A 20,407-nucleotide genomic window follows, 5' to 3' on the forward strand; every position below is an offset into this window, starting at 1 on the left:
CAGTTGGCTTGAAGACTCTATCCCATCCTTATGGAGGATGACCAGTTATACTGTCTTTATCACCTCCTCGCTGGACTACTGCAATGCAATATACTTGGACAAGAAGCCATCAATGCTTAGGAAACTCAGAGTATAGACTGTTGAAGCATGTCACCTAAGCAACATGGGTTATGATGAGCACATCAAACCTGCTCTCTGCTCTGACACTGGTTTCCCCACAGACTATCCAATCAAGTTCAAGATATTGGTCCTTATCTTCAAAGTTGCTTAATGGCTAGGCCGAGAATATTGAAGAGACTGCCTAAAGCACCAGAAGGAAGTGCTCTCTCAACAACTCTGCTCCTCAGGCACAACAGAACTTACTACCTTTAGTATTTCTACTTTAAGAGTCAAGCTTGCCTGTGCAGGAGATAAAGCCTTCTTTGGTAGACAGTTCCAGACCGTGGAATAAACGCCCACAGGAACTAGCTACCACCACAAACCTGAGCATCTACCACTTAAAGTGAAATGTACCTTTGCCTTCCCTAACAAAACATAAAGCAACATGTATTCATGTACAAGTATATAATACTAAACTGTACAAGACTTCACCCCGGGGGAGAAGGTGAGAGAAAAAGTTAACCACACATGACAGATGTTCATCAGATTGCTCAATGCACTACTGCAAAAAACTCTCAGATACTACAGTGATGAGGGCTATATAAGAACCTAAACAGAACACAATATATGGAAGAATCATATTAATGACATGCTGTGTCAAGACAGACAAGCGCTATAATTATACACAGTAAGGAGGGCAACCCAAAAAAAGACCTCTTTTTTTGTAACTGGTGGTGTTCTTCGAGATATGTTGCTCATGTCCATTCCATTGTAGGTGTGTGTGCGCTCGCCACATACACACCGGTGCTGGAAGTTTTTCCCTCAGCAGTATCCATAGGGGACCAGCTCTGGCACCCTCTGGAGTGGCACACGTATGCCGTGGTATAAGGGGCGCTGCCGGCGCCCCCCACCCTCAGTTCCTTTTTGCCGGAAACTCCGACAGTGGGGAAGGAGGACGGGTCATGGAATAGACATGAGAAACATCTCGAAGAACACCAGTTACGGAAAAGGTAACTGTCTGTTCTTCTTCGAGTGCTTGCTCATGTCCATTCCATTGTAGGTGACTCCCAAGCAGTACCACCAGAGGCGGGTAGGAGTTCATGGACGTGTCAATTGCAACACAGCTCTGCCAAATCCAGCGTCATCTCTGGCCTACTGAGTGATGGCGTAACGCGTCGTAAACGTGTGCACTGAAGACCATGTGTCCACAGATGTCCTGGATGGGGATGTGCACTAGGAAGACTGCTGAGGACGCTTGAGCTCTGGTCGAGTGGGCCTTCAATACAGGCGGCAGTTCAGCCTGTGCTAACTCATAACAGAACCTCCGGATACAGGAGGTGATCCAGTTCGAGATCCTCTGCAAGGACACTGGAAGACCTTTCATCCTGTCCACTGTCCCAGTGAAGAGTTGGGTCGACCTTTGGAAGGGCTTGGTACGCTCCAGGTAGAACTCTAGGGTGTGCCAGACATCCAAGGTATGCAGCCGCCTCTCCTCTGCGGTGGAGTGCGGCTTTGGATAGAGAACCGAGAGAAAGATATCCTGGTTAACATAGAAGTGGGACACCACCTTAGGCAGGAATGCAGGATGGGGTCACAGCTGGACCTTGTCTTTGTAGAAAACTGTATAAGGAGCTCAGGAAGTAAAGACTTTAATTTCAGATACTTGTCTCGCCACGGTAATGGCTACAAGGAAGGCAACCTTCCATGACAGGTGTGAAATGGAACAAGAGGCCAGGGGCTCAAAGGGAGGTCCTGTGAGCCTCAAGAGGATGAAGTTGAGGTCCCACTGTGGAACCGGATCCCAGACCGGTGAGAAGAGTTGCTCTAGGCCTTTTTGGAACTGGATGGACATGTCCTGTGAGAACACCGATTTTCCCTGGTGTGGAAGGCCAACATCGCTGCCAACTGCATCCTGATAAAGGAAAAAGCAGGGCCTTGATGCTTAAGGTACAGCAGGTAATCCAGGATAGACTGCAAAGACCTTGTTGGGGAAATGCCACACAGGAGAATCGCTTCCACTTTGCTAGGTAAGTCGCTCTGACGGAGGGCTTTCTGCTTTCCAAGAGGACTTGCTGTACCTGGCTGGAGCAGGCCCTCTCCTCCGTGTTCAACCATGAAGCAACCAAGCCGTGAGGTGAAGGAAGTGAAGGTTCAGGTGCAGGAGCTGCCCGTGGTCTTGTGAGAGAAGGTCTGGGCAGTGGCCATAGAGGGGCCACTGCCAGAGCCATGAGCTTGCTGAACCAGTGTTGGCGAGGCCACGCTGGAGAGATCATGATGACCCGTGCTTTGTTTGTTTTGACTTTTGCTAGGATCCTGCTGATGAGCGGAATCGGCAGGAATGCGTACATCAGATCCCCCTCCCACAACAGAAGGAAGGCATCGGAGACGGAGTCCCTGCCTAGGCCCTGGAAGGAACAGTATTGTTGGCACTTCCTGTTCTGTCTGGTGGCGAACAGGTCCACTCAGGAAGTTCCCCACCATTGGAAGAGCACTTGGACGATCTCTGGATGAAGGGACCACTCGTGGGGACAGAAGAACCACCAGCTGAGGTGATCTGCCAGCACATTCCAGATGCTGGGGAGGTGCGACACTTCAAGGTGGATGTTGTAGTGGATACACAAGTCCCACAATCGGAGTGCTTCCTGGCAGAGAGCTGATGAACAGGCTCCCCCTTGCCTGTTGATGTAGATCATCGAAGCTGTGTTGTCCGTGAGTATCAGTACCACTCAACCGGAAAGATGGGGCAGGAAGACGCCGCAGGCTAGGCAGACTGCTCTGAGTTCCCTGATGTTTATGTGCAACATCAGCTCCTCTGGGGACCACGTCCCTTGAGTTCGCAACGTGCCGAGATGCGCTCCCGAGCCAAGGTCGGAGGCATCCAATATCAGAAATACCAAGGGTCGAACGGAACTCCTGCCAGCACCACCCTGGGGTCGTTCCACCACTGCAGGGAAGCTAGTATCTTTGGTGGGATTGTGACAACCTTGTCCAGATGGTCTCTGGACAGGGCGTAGACTGTTGTCAGTCACTGTTGAAGGGGTCGCAGCCTGAGCCTTGCATGACAGACAACACAAGTACATGCTGCCATGTGGCCCAACAGCCTGAGGCAGACCCGGGCTGTGGTGAGGGGATACGCAGAGACACTGGCAATGAGACTCGTCATCTTCTCGAATCAGTCTTGCGGCAGAAATGCTCTGGCATAGGTGGAGTCAAGGACCCCCCCGATTAATTCTATTCTTTGTACCGGGATTATCGTTGATTTTTCCTCGTTTATCAACAGGCCCAGGGCACAGCACGTGACCTGCAGTGCTGAGACATCACACTGGATCGGAGACCTGGAGCGGCCCTTGATGAGCGAGTCATCGAGGTACGGGTAAACCTGGATACCCCGACACGTGAGGTAGGAAGCCACCACTGTCATGCACACACAGCCTCGGGGCTGTAGCCAGACTCAACAGGTAATGAGTGGGACCCACCATGAAACACAGGAATTGTCTGTGTCCTTGGAATATTGATACGTGGAAGTACGCATCCTTCAAATCAAGGGCGGCGTACCAGTCTCCCAGATCCAGGGAGGGAATGGAGGCCAGGGAGATCATGCGGATCAGCGACGGTGGCCTGGCAATCTACGCCTCACGCTTCTTGAGCGGTGCCAGTCCGTTGAGCGAGAGCAGGAGTGTGTTGGCTGCTGAAACAGGGAACTTCAGCCCAACCATGGTGACCAATACCAGCACTCCGGTGACCGGTAGCGAGGCTCTCAGGACCATCGCCTTGGGTTTCCGGAGCGGTCCCGAACACTGGGGGAATGGCTAGGTGGGTCCTGGTTTCGGGGCTGCAGGGACGGGCACACCTCCATGGGCCTGCACCATGCCACTGGCAATCGGCGTCTCAGGCCTGACGAGCAGTGCCCTGAATCCGAAGACCAGTGGGAGCTCCGTTGGGCTGGCCTGCCGATGTCCAAGGCCTGATAGCTACACACACACTATTACTGAAAAATTGCTTACTTTTTAATTTTTACCATATAATTATAAAATAAATCGATTGGCACAAATATTTTACTTACATTTCAGTGTATAATATACAGAGCAGTATAAACAAGTCATTATCTGTATGAAATTTTAGTTTGTATTGACTTCACTAGTGCTTTTTATGTAGCCTGTTGTAAAACTAGGCAAATATCTAGATGAGTTGATGTACCCCCGGAAGACCTCTGCGTAACCCCAGGCATACATATACCTCTGGTTGAGAACCACTGGTCCAAACTATTTATCTAAAACTACTTAAATTATCTAAACAAACAAACTACTAAACTATTTACATAAATTTAGAGTAAAACCACTAAGGGATGAGATTGCCTAAGCAACAAGAGGTTCCATCAACCATCACGGGCAGTAAGAAGGAACTTAAGAAGGGCAGGGTCGGTGGGGCCTTATGCCACCACCCAGCTCTAAAGGCAGCACTTTAAAATAGTGTTAAATATAAAAAATATGTTTTTAATTTATAAGGGGGAGTCGCACTCAGAAGCTTGCTGTGTGAAAGGGGTCACCAGTACGAAAAGTTTGAGAACCACTGTTTTAAGGTCACTGAGGCAAAACACTCCCATTAAAAAGGAGTGGGCATAGCTGAATACAGATGTGAATATAAAGCTTTAGAACACTCTGACAGCATATATAGTCTGGAAGAAAAGAAACTGAACACCTAAAATAGTCTAGTAATAATACTTTAAATGGAGGACTGAATTTTTAAGTATTATAAGACTCCCCATAACATTTTATATTGCAAGCACATTTACTTGCTACATGTTAATAGTCAATGCAGAGAAATACATAAAGAAACCTAGAGATATTAAACATGAGAACATGCTCCACAAGAGCATCTTCAATCACTTGCATACTAATAACTCTCAAACCATGCATCTTAGTCTTCATGCTGTTATGGACAACAGTAATTAATATAAACATCAAAAGCAATCATTGTACGAAGACTGGTCATCTTTGCAAAGCTTGGCAAACTCTCAACTACCTGCTGGTTATTAATTTTCAAACATATGGGAGCTCTGTTGTGGTTCATGTTAAATTGATTCTCTTCTACAAAATACAGTAATAAAAATGAATGAATATTCTTACTTTAGAGATAATTAAACCCATTCATATTTGTTGCAAGTGATGCATAAACTAAGGTGGAAAGAGATTTACTCTGATATTGAATTTAGTTTAGACTAAAATGTTGTGGTTTAGAGTGTACATGCACCAAAGTCAGGAAATCCAAAGATATGTCTTCCACAGTAACCATGACATCTCACACAGTGTTTGCAATTTCTGTATATGAGAAATAAGTGAATCATCTTTATATATATATACACACACACACACACATATATACACACACACACACACACACACACATATACACACACACACACACACACACACATATATACACACACACACACACACACACGGCAGAAACTACATATATGCAAGGGAAACATGTCAGTTACTAAAGGAAACAATTTGATTTGTGCATGTAAAATATTAGCCACAAAACTTTCATTAATAGTTTCTTTTTACTTAAAAGACCTAGCAACTGTGCATTGCAATACACCCATTAAATACCTATTTCACTGTTCTATACTTAGAAGCTCAAATTCAAATAAACACAATTTAGTTCAATGTGCCTACATCTTAATATTGCTAAGGAAAATTACACACAGTTAAATAATTAAATATGAGCAAACATTTAACCAATTATTTCAGCAACCCAACAAGGAGCATATGCTTTAGGTACATGCCAAGTTTAAACTTGTTAAACACTGCCATTAAGTAGAGCTGTCTCACTGCAATACATTTACTGGTGGGAAAACTTCACTTTGGTAACTTAAGAAGCTAATCAGGATTTACTAAAAACTTTCCCCAACACCTCAATTTTGTCTCAGAACCAACATTGGAAGTTTCACCATAAAGATAATTTTCAAGTAGTTAATTGTTCAAGAACAGGGCATTACAATTAAAGTGCCTTCTCTAATCATTCTATAGAATTTGCTACCATCGTAGGTCAGCATAAATTAACTTAATATGGTGAGAAGTTTAAATCCTGCTCCATTTAAAATGTTATCCCACTAAGTTGTTTTAAAGTATAGTAAAAATCCATTTCAAAATTAAATTGCCCAAGTTTCTCTTAACAGAGAGAGAGAGAAAGATCATCAATGTACTAATATATTTTATTACCTAATGTAAGCCAAAAACTTAAAATAATCACTATAAACCTTAAAACTAAGGGGACATAAGAAGTCACAGCTAAAAAAACTTCTTGGCAACAGTATAAAGAGAACAAAAACTACTCCACAGAATATGGATTAAATTGCAAAGAATGATACCAAGTATTTTTCATGGAGAATTTCCACTCTGAGTTTTGACCCAGAACTAAGCTGAAAAAGGCATCTGCAAAACAGGAGGCCCATTCAGAAGTGAACAGTTTGAAGTATCTTGTGTAACTCACTATTTTTTAAAACATCGCAACTGTTGCTAAACCCTTTTATTGCACTACAGTACAAAATTAACATGCCATTTTTAGAAAAATCCATCTATCTAGCAGAAAAGATTTTTTTAGGGTACACAGTATTTTACACTATAACTCATGCTGCATCAACATCCCTGCTAGAATAAAAATTTAAATAAATGTCAAGATGCATAATAAAATATGTGCAGAGTTTAGTGAGAAAAGAATGTATACTGAAAGCGTTTTCCTTTTTACCTGATTTATACAAAATCTAGAGCTTTCCTAAACCATGAACATAAAAAGGTATGTTATACTGTTGACTACAGAATACTGCAAAGTTTTATTGCCATTTAAACAAAGAAGCCATAACAGTTAAATGAGCTCAGGCAATAGGTTTCAGTATCACAAGGTGCCAGCTGTAAAGAGTTATGGCTAATTGAATATGGAACTCCTGCTTAATCAGATAACTGCTCTGCTATTTCCAAATGAAATGCCATTTCCATACTGTCTGAAAATGGCCTGTTTTATTGGTAACCAGAGAAAACAATATAAACTGTAAATAACATTAAGTGCTCTGTTTACCCATTCCAGGCATTGAAGTAGCAGGGGATCCAGGACGTCTTGGTAACACATTTGACTGTAAGGCTGGTGCAACGGTTCTTTCTGGAGGTCCACCAGGAGCTGAAGCGTCCCTTTGCAGACCAGGAGATGCTGCTAGTGGACCTGGAACTTTGGGAGATCCCTGTTTAGGACTTACTGGGGTGGCTGCAGAGACATTTCTTTGAGCTGGGGTCCGCTGACGAATTTCTGACAGGAACATGTACATACTGAATTTAATATTCGATACCATATTGCAAGTAACAAAAACAAAGTATTACTACACCTCTACCCCGATATAACGTGACGCGATATAACACGAATTCTGATATAACGCGGTAAAGCAGCGCTCCAGAGGGGCGGGGCTGTGCACTCCGGTGGATTAAAGCAAGTTTGATATAACACGGTTTCACCTATAACGCGGTAAGATTTTTTGGCTCCCGAGGACAGCGTTATATCAAGGTAGAGGTGTATTTTAATCAGTAAGAGAAGTAATAAATAGGAAGTCAAATAAATGTATACAAGACTACACTACAAAGACTAATCATACTCTGATTAAGCATGCATTTCAGTACAAGCAGTTTGATCAAATACACAATCCTATATTTTAATACTAGCATTTGGTTAACAACTGGTATATACTCGGAACAAAGTGTCTCCAAAAGTGCACTAATAGAGAGGTAATTGCTTAGTATACATATCTTAGTGTACAAAATGAGACATTAATTGCTAGAATTAACTTGCTATACTCAAACAGAAAATCTGAACACACTGACTGAAGTCATTTTGCCTGCAACTGGTAAAGTATTCAGTCTGAATTCCCCAGCAGTATTGGCAGTACACACCCTTAATTTTCCAAATTAGAAAATCCAATGGTCCCTTCTTGTCTTAATCTATAATTTCAGTTTGCCCAGTTTCATCCACCCTACTCTAACACCCTATTTTTTTTTGATTGTGTGCTTGATTTGTTATTGCAGCAACAATGCATTGAGGGGGAATGATGTACTATGGTGCTCCCTTCCTGCCTTTTTAAGAAAGAGAAAAGCATGCTTAGACTGAATTATAGGCTGGTCATCAATATGGCAAACAATTTAAGGGGACCTCTTCAATCCTCCTCACTCAGACAGAACTCCCATTTACACCAATAGGAATTTTGTTTGAGTACTGCATTGGGCTTTGGGCAGTTACAACCATTTATGGCAAAACTGAATAGCCGCTGACTTAGCCATCCAGAAATTTGTTAACAAAAAAGTGATACAAGTCAGGAACAGCTTTAATAATGAAATAGCATTTTTCTCTCACACAATTCTCTCTCCACTGGTTCCTAATTACCACTGGCACAACCATCTTCAGGCATCAGTGCCTGTCTCAAATACCTACGAAATAATGTACAACACTTGGAAATCCACCCTAAACACAATGACAAACTTCTTCACTCCATCCTTCCCCACAACAATTTCACATTATCCAAACCATGGGCAGTAGGACGCAGGGCCAGCTCTGGCTTTTTTTCCGCCCTAGGCCGCGCACTCCCCCCCCCCCCCCCCCGCATTGCGGCAGGGGAGGGCGCCGAGCCTGGCCGCGGGCCCAAAGTCCCCGACTGGTCAGAGCGCTGGGGGGAGGGCGGAGAGCCCCCAGCAGCCAGAGCGCCGGGAGCAGGGCGGAGAGCCCCTGGCGGCCAGAGCGCCGGGAGGAGGGCGGAGAGCCAGGCTGCGGCTCTCCGCTCTCCCCGACCGGCCGGAACGCCGGGGGGAGGGCGGCGAGCCCAGCCGGGGCCCCGCTCTCCCCGGCGGCCGGAGCGCCGCGGGGAGGGCGGCGAGCCCAGTCGCGGCCCCGCTCTTGGGCCGGAGCGCCCTGCCGCGCCGCCCCCCTCCAGGCGCCGCCCCAAGCACACGCTTGGTGGGCTGGTGCCTGGAGCCGGCCCTGGTAGGATGGCTCACCAGTATGCCAACTTCTTCCTGGGCCACCCCAAGGAAAAATTACTGGAAAAATGTGCCATGAAACCAACGATATACCTGACATACATTGATGATATCTCCACATGCCTTTCACAACATGTGATGTATCTCCCCTAGTGCATCAAATGCCCCCAACAAAAACAATTTGGGTGAAACCAGACATTCACTATGCTCTCAAATGAACTCTCACAAAAAAATGATAAATGACAAAAAGACAAAAACACCCCTGTGGGTGAACACTTTTCACAAAGCCATCACTCCATGTCTGACCTCTCAGTCCTCATCCTCAAAGGAAACCTGCTCAACACCTTCAAAGATGATCTTGAGAACTTAAATTCATAACTCTGCTAGTCACTAAAAACCAGACTAAAAAGACACTGGTTTTAAGGCTCATTATAATTGTAACACACCTTACTGCCTGCTAACTCTTAATTTCCCACTTTATTTTAAGTACTACATGTGAACCCCTCGTGCTTAACAGTATGTCCCACCTTGTATTTAGCTTGGACATTCTGGTCCCCTTCCTCAGACCCGAAGAACAACTCTGTGAAGACTTGTCCCTTCCACCAAGAGAAGTTGGTACAATAAAAGACTTTACCTCACATATCTTGTCTGTCTTCAGAATCACACATTTAAAAAAAAAAATCCAGCTTTATTTATTGCTATAAACTCACTGCAATAGGGTGGATATTTACATGAAATCAGCAGATAATAGTTTACTAAGCCCCCTTCCAAAGTGGGGAAACTCACAGAACACCAGCGTTCACCAGATGAAAATTAAACCAGTCGTGCGCATGACTGATGAAGTGCATTGTAAGCACTTTCTTTCTGATGGTTTTCCTGGTTACCAACACTGATAAATTTTAGTGAATTTGGTGACAACAGCTTATTTGAAGATTTATGTCAGGGGTTAACTGAGATCAAAGGAAAACCGGCCACTTGTTATATTTAGGGAGTGAATTGTCCCGCAAAACCTCAGACTCCACAGATTACTGTATATTCAAATAATTAAACATAGGCCAGCTCTACATTCAAAATATTAAGTTGACCCAGCTACACTGCTCAGTGGTGTGACAAATCCACACCTCTGAGGAACGTAGCTATGCTGATTTAAACCCCGGTGCAAACAGCGCTAAATTCACAGAAGAATTCTTCCATTGACCTGGTTACCGACTCTTGGAGAGATGGATTACCTATGCAGACGGGAGAACCCCTCCCATCGCTGCGTGAGTGGCTACACTTAAGCATTACAGTGGTGTAATTGCAGCACTGCAACTGTGCTGCTAAAGAATTTTAAGTGTACACATAGGCTTAAACAACACTTGTCAGCCTCCAGTGCTGGCCAAAGGTTAACTGAACTCTGTTCACCCTCATTGGTGGTATAGGGGCCGACTGCTCTAGAAAGTATTGATAATTTTTATTATAAGTTGGTGCAATTAAGTTAATTTTAACCATGTTTTACATTCAAGTGCTTCTTCACCTTGTTACACAATTTTTACAGAAAAGGGCAGGTCTAGATCAAGAGGTAACAGTGTGCCTGCTGTACATAGTGAATGGCAAGATCTCTCTCTCCTCTAAAGAGTGGAGACAAAAAAAGCTAAAGAGACTAGACTGAGAACAGACATTAGAAAAAACAGCTGTGATAAACCATTATTTACCAGGGATAAACTGTGCCAAACATGCTTCTCCCACTAAGCTCTCCACCTTCCCATTCCTCCTACATCTCCTTTGTAAAATCCTAAATGAAGTACACGTGTATCATATTTCAGTCTTCTCCCATCTCTCTATCCCATTCTTTTAGTCTTTCCCCGCCTGTGACCTTTTGTCTTGCTTCTACATTCCTTAGTCCAAATCTTCTTTTTGGTAATTATCTTTTTCACCATCCTCCACTATACAGTCCTTCATCTCTCGCCACAGATAGTATTTTTTCACCACATATGCAGAGCAAGGTCAATGGGGCCCTTATTGTCAGGACTGCATTCTGCTTTGTGCTGTCCCAGGGGTTTAGGGCTCAGCCTATCAACCTCCAAAGGTTTTGCAGAATAGAAGCAAGAAGGGAGAAGAGGGAGGAGTACTGATAGCTGGGGATAGGGAAGCAGTAAAAGCATCTGGGATAGAGAGACTGTCAAACAATGCACAAGGTGCGCAGGAGGAGAATTCTTTTGCTAAAGCAGTTTCACTGCTCTGCTGCTCTTGTGGTGGTCTGCAGGCTTAGGGAGGACAAAGGGGCTGTTTAGCCTGCAGACAAAGCCATCAGAAGGGGGATGGAAAAGACAGAAAGAAAGACAGAATAAAAAAAAATACTATTTTCAGTGGTGTGTGTATCTGAGGACTGCTTTCATCAGCTGCACCTCAGTCAGCAAGAACAGGGTAGACAATGCTTATATGTCTATCTTAGACCAATCACCACTTCTCTGCTAAACCTCTGAATCTTTCTATTCCTAGAGTACATGCCATAGGCAATTTTTGCTGCAAGGTTTCACAAATGTTTGTTGATTTCAGTGAAAACCATTCCCACTGGGAGAAGAGAATATTTTAGTAGCTGTAGTATTCAAGTCACATTCACCTTAAAAGATCATGAAGTAATTTAATGCTTGGGAAAAAAGCAGGAGTCCCCTTTGTCCAGCAAACAGGTATGCCTCCGACAGTGCCAGTACAAGCTCTCTCACATGTCTAATCTGCTTCAACTCTCTAAAAGTACAAATGTTTCATTAGCCATTCAATTTTGGGTGCTCTGAGATTTACAACTAAGAAAAGGACACACTTCCATTATGAATACTCTTAGGCTCACAAGCTCAATAGCTATCAAATGGATAGGCCTAAATTCTAGCAATCTGGAATTAAGTCAAATCTTTCAGTGGTATATTACTAATTACCTAATGTTGGGTTTTAAGTTTAGTTGCCCTTCAAGGGGCTCATGCAATAGACTGGTCTCAACAGAAGACCTAGTAATGGTTGGGAGTGTTCACCCCTTAGTGGGTGGTCTACAACTCCACTGGCAATCATACAGATACACAGGAATGAGATTGATGAACTCTGGCAGGAGAACTACCTCTACCCCAGGAATAAGTATGGTAACATGTTAGGCCTGTGTGCCAGAAGGACCAGAATATTTCTGCTCAAGAGCCAGTGATATGTTTGGTCAAGCAAAAGTGTTTTCTGCTGAAGTAGTAGGGACAAAAAGGAAACTAGAGTACTAATAAACAGTTCCAGCAAATAACTGGATTTGGGCAACTAGGCTGGAAACAGCACATGTTGGCATATATTCTTGCCTGTAGTGAGACCTACACCCAAATATAGGGTAACTGCCAGAAGGAAGCAGAACTATAAGACAGACTGGATTCTATATCCTCAACTAGTCTTATTCTGAAAATGGAATTGATCAGGGCTGAACTACATGAGCACTTATTCAAATTCCAAATTTCTACACTTCCAGAAAACTGCCACAATTTAATAGAATGATTGTGTCACCTGGATCCCATTTTTAATATGGAAGAGAGTTACAAAACTTTTTCCTTTATTTGAATATCTTGCAATTAATCAATTGAGTTTCTTCTGGGTATATGTGCAAACCAGTTATATGAAAACTAAATTCCGCATTGGGAATTATCTGTTTTAGGTCACAAAAAGACAGCCTTGATTTAATTTTTTGGTCTAGGCCACTTAGGTCCAAATTCTGCAATCACTCATGTGGAGTGGTACTCAGACAAGTAGGCAGGCCAATTCAGAGTGGATGTGGTCCATTCCCACTCTCTTAGTATTGCTACCTCCTCCTCAATTATTGGGAGTGGACCACATCCACCCTGACTGAACTGGCCTTGCTAACACTGATTCTCAACTCCCTTCTCTTCATGTGTCAGTATATTTATGCCTGCATCTGTAATTTTCACTCCATGTATCTGAAGAAGTGGGGGGGTTTACCCACGAAAGCTTATGCCCAAATAAATCTGTTAGTCTTTAAGGTGTCACCGGACTCCTCATTGTTTTTAATCCTACTGTTTAAGACTAGAACTATTTATTTAAAAAGCAATCGGCATTGCATTATTGCCACACATTTAGACTAATTCTTTTCTCCAGAGAAATGACTGCTATGCAATTGTGGATCCACTAGATCTTTGAAGTAAACAGCTCTTCAGCTTTATAGATAGTTTCCATTTTCATCTATTCAAATATTTTCTTTTTTTAAATCTGTCATGAGTGCAACATTAAAGTTGAGACCAATCTGGCCACACTTTCATCATTACTTATCCTCTTTTCAAGGAGACAGAATTCACAAGTATTGACATTTAAATGATAATTGAGTTTCTGATATCTACTGCACTTCTGACCAGTTTAAGTGAAGAGAAAACTTAATTAAGGTTTGCACATAATTTAAATATGTTGCATTAATTTAATTTAATTACATTCATGCTGACTTACATTTATCATATGGATCAATTTGAAATTGATATTTAGTTGCACCAATAGTGAATTATATACTGCATAAACCAGTAGCAGATACTGGTTTTGGCTCGGAGCTACTACCTACTTTGAATTGTACTACCCAAGCCAAACTTGAGAAACTAACAATATTCTTCTTGATGGCCTGATCTATAAGGTGAAACACATCTATTAAAGAAAATCAGAGACTAACAAATTTAATACTGGGCTGACAGCAAACTAGTCCAATTTTCACACAGCACTTTGAGCAGCAATGCCTATAAAGAGACTAGGAATATGTTTCCAAGCAGCTTCACTCTTCACCCAGCACTACTCAAATGCTCAGGAGAGCAGTGATGATCTAGCTCTGGTGCATCTGCTGATCTAACTCAAGAAAAAGAATGAGGACTAAAAGGATAAAAGATATGCAGTAGCTCAAACAGAAGTTAGGGCTTGTGACAGGAATCACACTGAAATTCTATGACTGGTGTTATTCAGGAGATCAGAATACAAGATCATAATGGTCCCTTCTGGCGTTAGAATCTACAACTCTATGATTAGGACAGATAAACATAGTGCAGAAGAGAAGACAAAGGCTGCTGCCAAGACATCAGGAAACCAAAGGAGAAGGCTGCTTGTGAAAACAGCACACTGTGCAAAACTTGCTCATTGTCACGACAACGGTAAGCAAGGATGGGCTAGTAAAAAAAAAATCATGATAATTTTGGAAGATTGAGCAAAAGAAAAAGTGGATTTTATTCAACTGGAAGGAGAATTATACAAACAGCTTTAGTGGCAAATTATAATCTATTTCATGTTGTACAAATACCACCACCAGCATTCCAGAAGCTGTGACATGTGAGAAAGTGACTTGCAATAGCCAGGCTGGTTTAAAATTAGGCCTCCTCGAGCTCTTTCCTTCTTCCCAAACAACAGATCACAAGCAAGTGTGGGAAAAGGATGAAAACTAAACAATGGTTTGACTACGTAGGAGTCTTCCAACCAGACTCCCACAAAAGCAGTCAGGGCTACCATGCAACCAAAGATGTGGGAGCTTGGCAAGTCCTATATGTGCTCAGCTGGAAACATGAATCTGTGATTGAAAATCAGATCCCTCTGATTCTAGAATTACTTGTAGTGAACACTAGACCCTGTGCAGCCCCATTGAGTTGACTTGCTTTAAAAGCAAATTAGTCCGTAAAAAAAAAAAAATTCTGGGCAATCTATCTTCAGTTATATTCATCCAACGACACATTTAGATTTGAAATAGTAGCAATAATATTGTAGCATTTCATATTTACTTAATGTTATCAATTTTAACCAGGAGAATAATTTAAGTTTTCCAAAAAGACTAGTGTGTTTATAGCCCATATTTCTGAATTAGAGCCATTCCACTTGATGTGATAAATTTTCCCTTCTCTTTTGGGGTGGGAGAGTGCATGTTTCTCAGCATAAACCTTTTCCTTAATGATTTTTAATACATAATCGTTTTCTATTTCACTAGCATGCATAGTAGTACAACCTTTAAATGGAAAGGTCTAAAACAGTTAAGAACCGTCAGGTTTTAGTACTCCATAAAATATTCAGGTGATCTCTGAATTTACTTTTATCTCTAAAACATTACCCTGGGAGTGTTTTGGCTAAGTAAAGAAAAATACAAATGAGTCGGTAGGAAATCCAAATCAGTCATTACATAAAAAACTCTGAACAAAACTCTTGACTGCAAACTAGTATTCTGAGGGATTGCCACCCAGAAAAATCTCACATCTGAAGATACACAAGATGCATTCTGGAGCCAGATTCACACTATATCAACATCAAGCAGCATTAAACACTTAACTGGCTGAAAAAGCATTAAATTAATTCATCAAATAACAGACCCACTACTAAATAAAGAGCAACTAATAGGCACAATCCAATACCAATTCCCTCCATACCCCCAAAAATGTAATCCCAGTTTACCACACAATTCCCATTAAAAAAAAAAAAAAAAAGACAGATTCCGCTAATGGAATTTGTTGCTATAAATACTGATCTTTCATTAAGAGCAGCAATTTCACAGAGCTAGTACCTTGTCCAGGTCTTGGAGTTCCAGATGCTCCAGCAGATGGCAGTTCAACCTCCTGTCAATTATAGTAATATTATAAAAGTGTAGCATCGAGAAAACATTTTATAATAAATTAGTATTGATACCAGATTCCTACCTTTGCCTTCTTAGATTCTGGATCAAACCTTTCAAGAATTAATTTAGCAGTCTTGTAAGTTTCCTTTTCCATTACTTCTTCAAGCTAGAAACAAAGGTTTCACAGGTCAAGACAGACGTCTTAAAAAAAAAAAAAAAAAAAAAGAAGAAGAAGATTTCAAATGTTTATTTTTCTATTTACAAGCATCACATTAAAATTTGCAAAAGTGCAAAGCCTAGTCCAACCAAGCATTACTGTGCTCAACCACTCTGATTAACTGCATTCAAAGGAAACAAAATCTAGTTTAAAAAAAAAAAATTCTAACTTGTACTCAACTGCTTTATTGCAAGGAAACACCAAATATTGTTAATTGTTTACATATAATGAGGAGAATAATTACATGCACCAACTTCAATAATGGAATGTGCAAAAATCTATCAGCTATCATTATTGGAAGTTATTAGACATGACAAGCAAATGACAGGCAATTCCTCAGATTTATTTCCTCATAGCACTTAATGCTATTAATTTAAAGAAGGTCGTTAGCCAAGTGCTTTACAGAATAAAGTCTCTGTGCCAATTAACTGCTGTCAGCATCGATTTTAGATTATTTATTAGCAGAAGCAATTAGCTTGCTGCAAATGCTGTGAACACTCACTAACTGGGAGAACAGCCATGGAATTTGCTCAAGTGACTTTAAAGGCTAAACTCCATCTTTACGGTTACATTCAAACTGCTTTTCAGAAACAACTGAACATGTTAAGAATTTAAATAAAAATTTACTGAGTATTATGCATACTTTAGGGAGCATAATTAAAACACTTCATTATTACAGCATTTTATTTACAATGCACTCAAGTGGCTTTATAGCTAATACATGGGCTTAATTAAAAAAGTAATCACTAGTAAAGTATCTTTTTAGCGGTTAATAGCCAACATCAGAGGAAGCTGAACTTTAGAACACAGATACGCATAGTTATGACAAATAGCTAATATGTACAGTGAATATAAAGTATTTTACAGAGCCTTAGATCGACCTTATTCCTCAGATATTCCGGTATCAAATAATATTTTGTTTAGAGTACTACAGTTTCATATTATGTTTGGTTGCTGGTGTGAACAGTTGGTAACTTAAAAGGTCAGTGGTCACAAAAGTAAGTTCTGTCAAACAATCATTTATCGCTGCTAAGAAATAAATTTACTGAGACTTCAGGACCACTAGTTTGTAGAGGGTGGGATGGCTGCAATTTTCATTTCTCACCTGCAGATTAGTGATAATGGCTTACAACTATAATAGTGCCTTCTTATCCAGATAGATCCCAGAACATGTGTAAATAAAATTCACTTCATTCACAATGGAAATGCAGCATCTGTTTAACAGCTCACAGCAACACTCGCAATGGTTTAAGACAGGAAATGAAATATTATCCAGATTGTACATTAAGCACAACTGAAACCACTAAATGATTAGGGAAGTAAAAAGCAATTCCCTAAACTGAAATTTGAGCAGGATATTGGGGTTAGCCTACCATCCTTGCAAAAAGTGCAATGGAGCTTTAGTATGAGATCAGAAATAAGGATCTAGAATACACATCCCTCAATAATATTTCTAAGGAGAAGGAGAGGCCAGAAGGGAAATCTCAAAGTGGCTGAAAGATCTGGGAAAGGAAGCTTGGGAAGGAGCCAGTTATGGTGACAAATCACTTTAGGAAGGCCAAATGAAGGAGCACCTTTGTCAACCTCTGGCTCCTCCCCCAACTCAGAAGCCCTGAAACTGGGCTAATTACTTGTTCCTGTTCATGCTACTGGAGAGCCGTTAAAAGATGGGTGTCATGTTTTCATTGCTCTTTGGTAGCCACACAAGGGAAGAGGAAACTGAAGGCAAGTAGCCAGCACCACAAGAAGGCCTTTTCCATTTTCCTCCAGCAGATGACCTTAGGAGAGGCTCCACAACTATTTCAGCTCTCCTGTAAAACTGACCCAGCCATGAGAGCTAGTAGACACTACCACTATCCCATCACCAAGGGGAAGTAATATTCTCTCATTATGCCCCTCTGCTTTCCTTTGGGGAGCAATAGGGGTCGATCTGAGGGGTGGTGAAGAAACAGCCCAGACTCTCCATGCAGTCAAAGGGTTGTAGTAGCCTTCTTCACTCAGACCTCTTGCTGGGAGCATTGCCACTGCAGCTCTAGATTGCTGAAAAGACACTGGGAAAGGTGGATACCTTTCCAAGGCCCTCCCTGCCTTCAGTCTCTTGATCTCTACTGCCACAAAAATAGTATGTGAGCAATGAAAGCCTATCCCTGACCCCCGTCAACATCAGCAGGGCACCGACAGGTAAGCAGCCTTGCTCCAAAGCATCACAGTGGCTTATAGGTAGCATAAAATATTTGCCTAGTAAAGTTTTTACATGGTTCCAGTAGACTACAAACCTGGAAGTCCACTTTCAGTGCAAGTCTGCAGTTAACAGAAGTCTGGATTAACAAGGCTCTACTGCAATCTTTTTATGGACCAAGAAGGATTCCCCATTCAAATGATCTGATGCTTTTTCCTTACAGCCGGTTAATGACAATCTGCCAAATAAAATAAATTCTATACCATTTTAAGATTAGACTCTCACCTAGTTATCCTGTGCATGGTGTCTGAAATGTATTGTCTGCATAAATTGCATTGCAAGCCCTCTAGATATGAAGTGTAGTGCTAAATAGTGCTAAAATAAATGAAATATTGCAGAGGATCTTGCAAGAAGTCAATGAGAAGTAAATGTTACATATAAGGATATAAAGGAAAATTTTGTTAGAGGTCAAACCTAATAGCTTTTATTTCTTGATTTCTCTATACACATTCCATTAGTAATTGCCCCAGATCCTAGCAGGACCCAGCATCATGAAAGGCAGCTGCTCTTCATCTTCAAGAGCACGCACATGTAATTCTATGTTCTCCACACCTCCCTTTCAATGTAACAAGACATCTTGGAGAAGCTACAATAGGTCACAGGTTCTATTTTCAACAATATGGCTATGACATCCACTTCATCTCCTTTTCTGTTAGGCGCAATCAATGGTGTCACCAAGGTATCAGTGTCTGCCAAAGATTAGCACATGGACAGACTGCAACTAACTCCAACTGACCCATGCAAGAATGAAGCAATGGGTGAAGTGAAGCGAAGCACTTCAAAGAGCTAACCAAGACATTGACCTCTCTCCCCTAGGGCATCTTCACCTTCCATTCATCAAGGTAGTAGAGTCAGGCTCCTCCTGATCATCCACATGGCAACTCATTGGTGAGAAATCCCATTCACTGCCAGCTTTTCCTTTCTTATAAGAATTAAGACAAAGATATACTTCACATTTAGGCTAGATTACTGTAATTAAGTGCATTTAGGACTAAAGGTGGAGACTACATGGAAAATCCGATTTGTACAAAATGCAGCAGCCCAACTTCTCAGTCACAAAAACCAGAGTCACAAAATAAGTGAAATCTCTATGTACCTTGATACCACCCTACAAACAGGGGTTTTCAAACTATTTCATCATGATAAGCATATCTTAAAGAGATGGTCTCAAGGACCACAATCTCTCCTATTCATAATTGCATGGATGGTCTGCTCTCCAACTGGCAATCAACAGAATTCCTGTAGCAACTACATCAATTTCATATATGGAAAAGGATTATTATCAATACATTTTAATCTGCTTTTAAATTTGATTTAGCAGCTGAAAATTTTGAGAACCAGCAGCACACCATGCCAACAGCTAACATTCCATTCCACCACAAATGGTCCAAGTAGTTCAGTTGGAGAACTAAAAGAATCGTATGTTCACCGAGCTGCAACATTAATTCACATCTTGTATATAAAAAATAAGAGTTAATATAGCAATCCTTTATTTAAAATAGGAACTAAAGTGCATACATTAGGCCACAACAGTCTGTACTCTGAGTAGATCATCATCTGAGCTAACAGTGTAGTGAACAAATCTAGCCTTTTTTTGTGGACTTTCCATCAACAAGCAGACAAAAATGCCTCCAATTTATTCATTTGGAATTAAAATGAATTTTTTGTTAATTTTACTCTACAGATTAAATGTGAACACAGTTCACTATAAATTTAGTCCTCTATGAGATGTATTGTCTAGGACTGTCTCACCCACGCTACCTGTTCATGCTGTGTTGTCCATGAGAACATGAAGGGTATATCTACACTACCCGCCAGATTGGTGGGCAGCCATCAATCCAGTGGGGATCAATTTATCATGTCTAGTCGCGATAAATCGACCCCCGAGCCCTCTCCCGTCGACTCCTGTACACCAGCGCTGCGAGAGGCGCAAGCAGAGTCGACGGGGGAGCGGCAGCAGTCAACTCACCGCGGTGAAGACACCACGGTAAGTCGATCTAAGTATGTCGACTTCAGCTACGTTATTCACGTAGCTGAAGTTGCGTAACTTAGATCGACACCCCTCCCTCCCCCAGTGTAGACTAGGGCAAAGATCCTGACCCTTGATGTGAGAGAGAAAAGCTTAACAGGCCATAGCCCGCAACTCCTGCACAGCTTTGGCAGTTTCATTTCCATATTTGGTTGAATTAAGCTACCAAAAGGTAAGGAAGCATTTTTGTAAGGACACTATTGTAGTTATAGATAACACACATATGGAG

At 41.8% G+C, this 20,407-nt stretch overlaps 1 protein-coding gene across 5 annotated transcripts in view; it reads right to left on the minus strand.

Moving 5' to 3' along the window:
* LNPK (lunapark, ER junction formation factor) overlaps positions 1–20,407 on the minus strand; it is a 78,070-nt gene that overhangs the window by 31,732 nt on the left and 25,931 nt on the right. For 4 of the 5 annotated variants that reach the window (XM_065412895.1, XM_065412893.1, XM_065412894.1 and 1 more), the window contains 3 exons: positions 15,776–15,859; positions 15,643–15,694; positions 7,180–7,404 (listed from right to left, as the gene is read on the minus strand). In XM_065412895.1, the coding sequence (XP_065268967.1) occupies positions 7,180–7,404; positions 15,643–15,694; positions 15,776–15,859 (361 nt within the window). The remainder of the gene's footprint in view (positions 1–7,179; positions 7,405–15,642; positions 15,695–15,775; positions 15,860–20,407) is intronic. The other variant, XM_065412897.1, reaches the window with a different exon arrangement.

Source organism: Emys orbicularis, chromosome 11 (assembly GCF_028017835.1).
Source record: "Emys orbicularis isolate rEmyOrb1 chromosome 11, rEmyOrb1.hap1, whole genome shotgun sequence".
NCBI classification, from domain to species: domain Eukaryota; kingdom Metazoa; phylum Chordata; order Testudines; family Emydidae; genus Emys; species Emys orbicularis.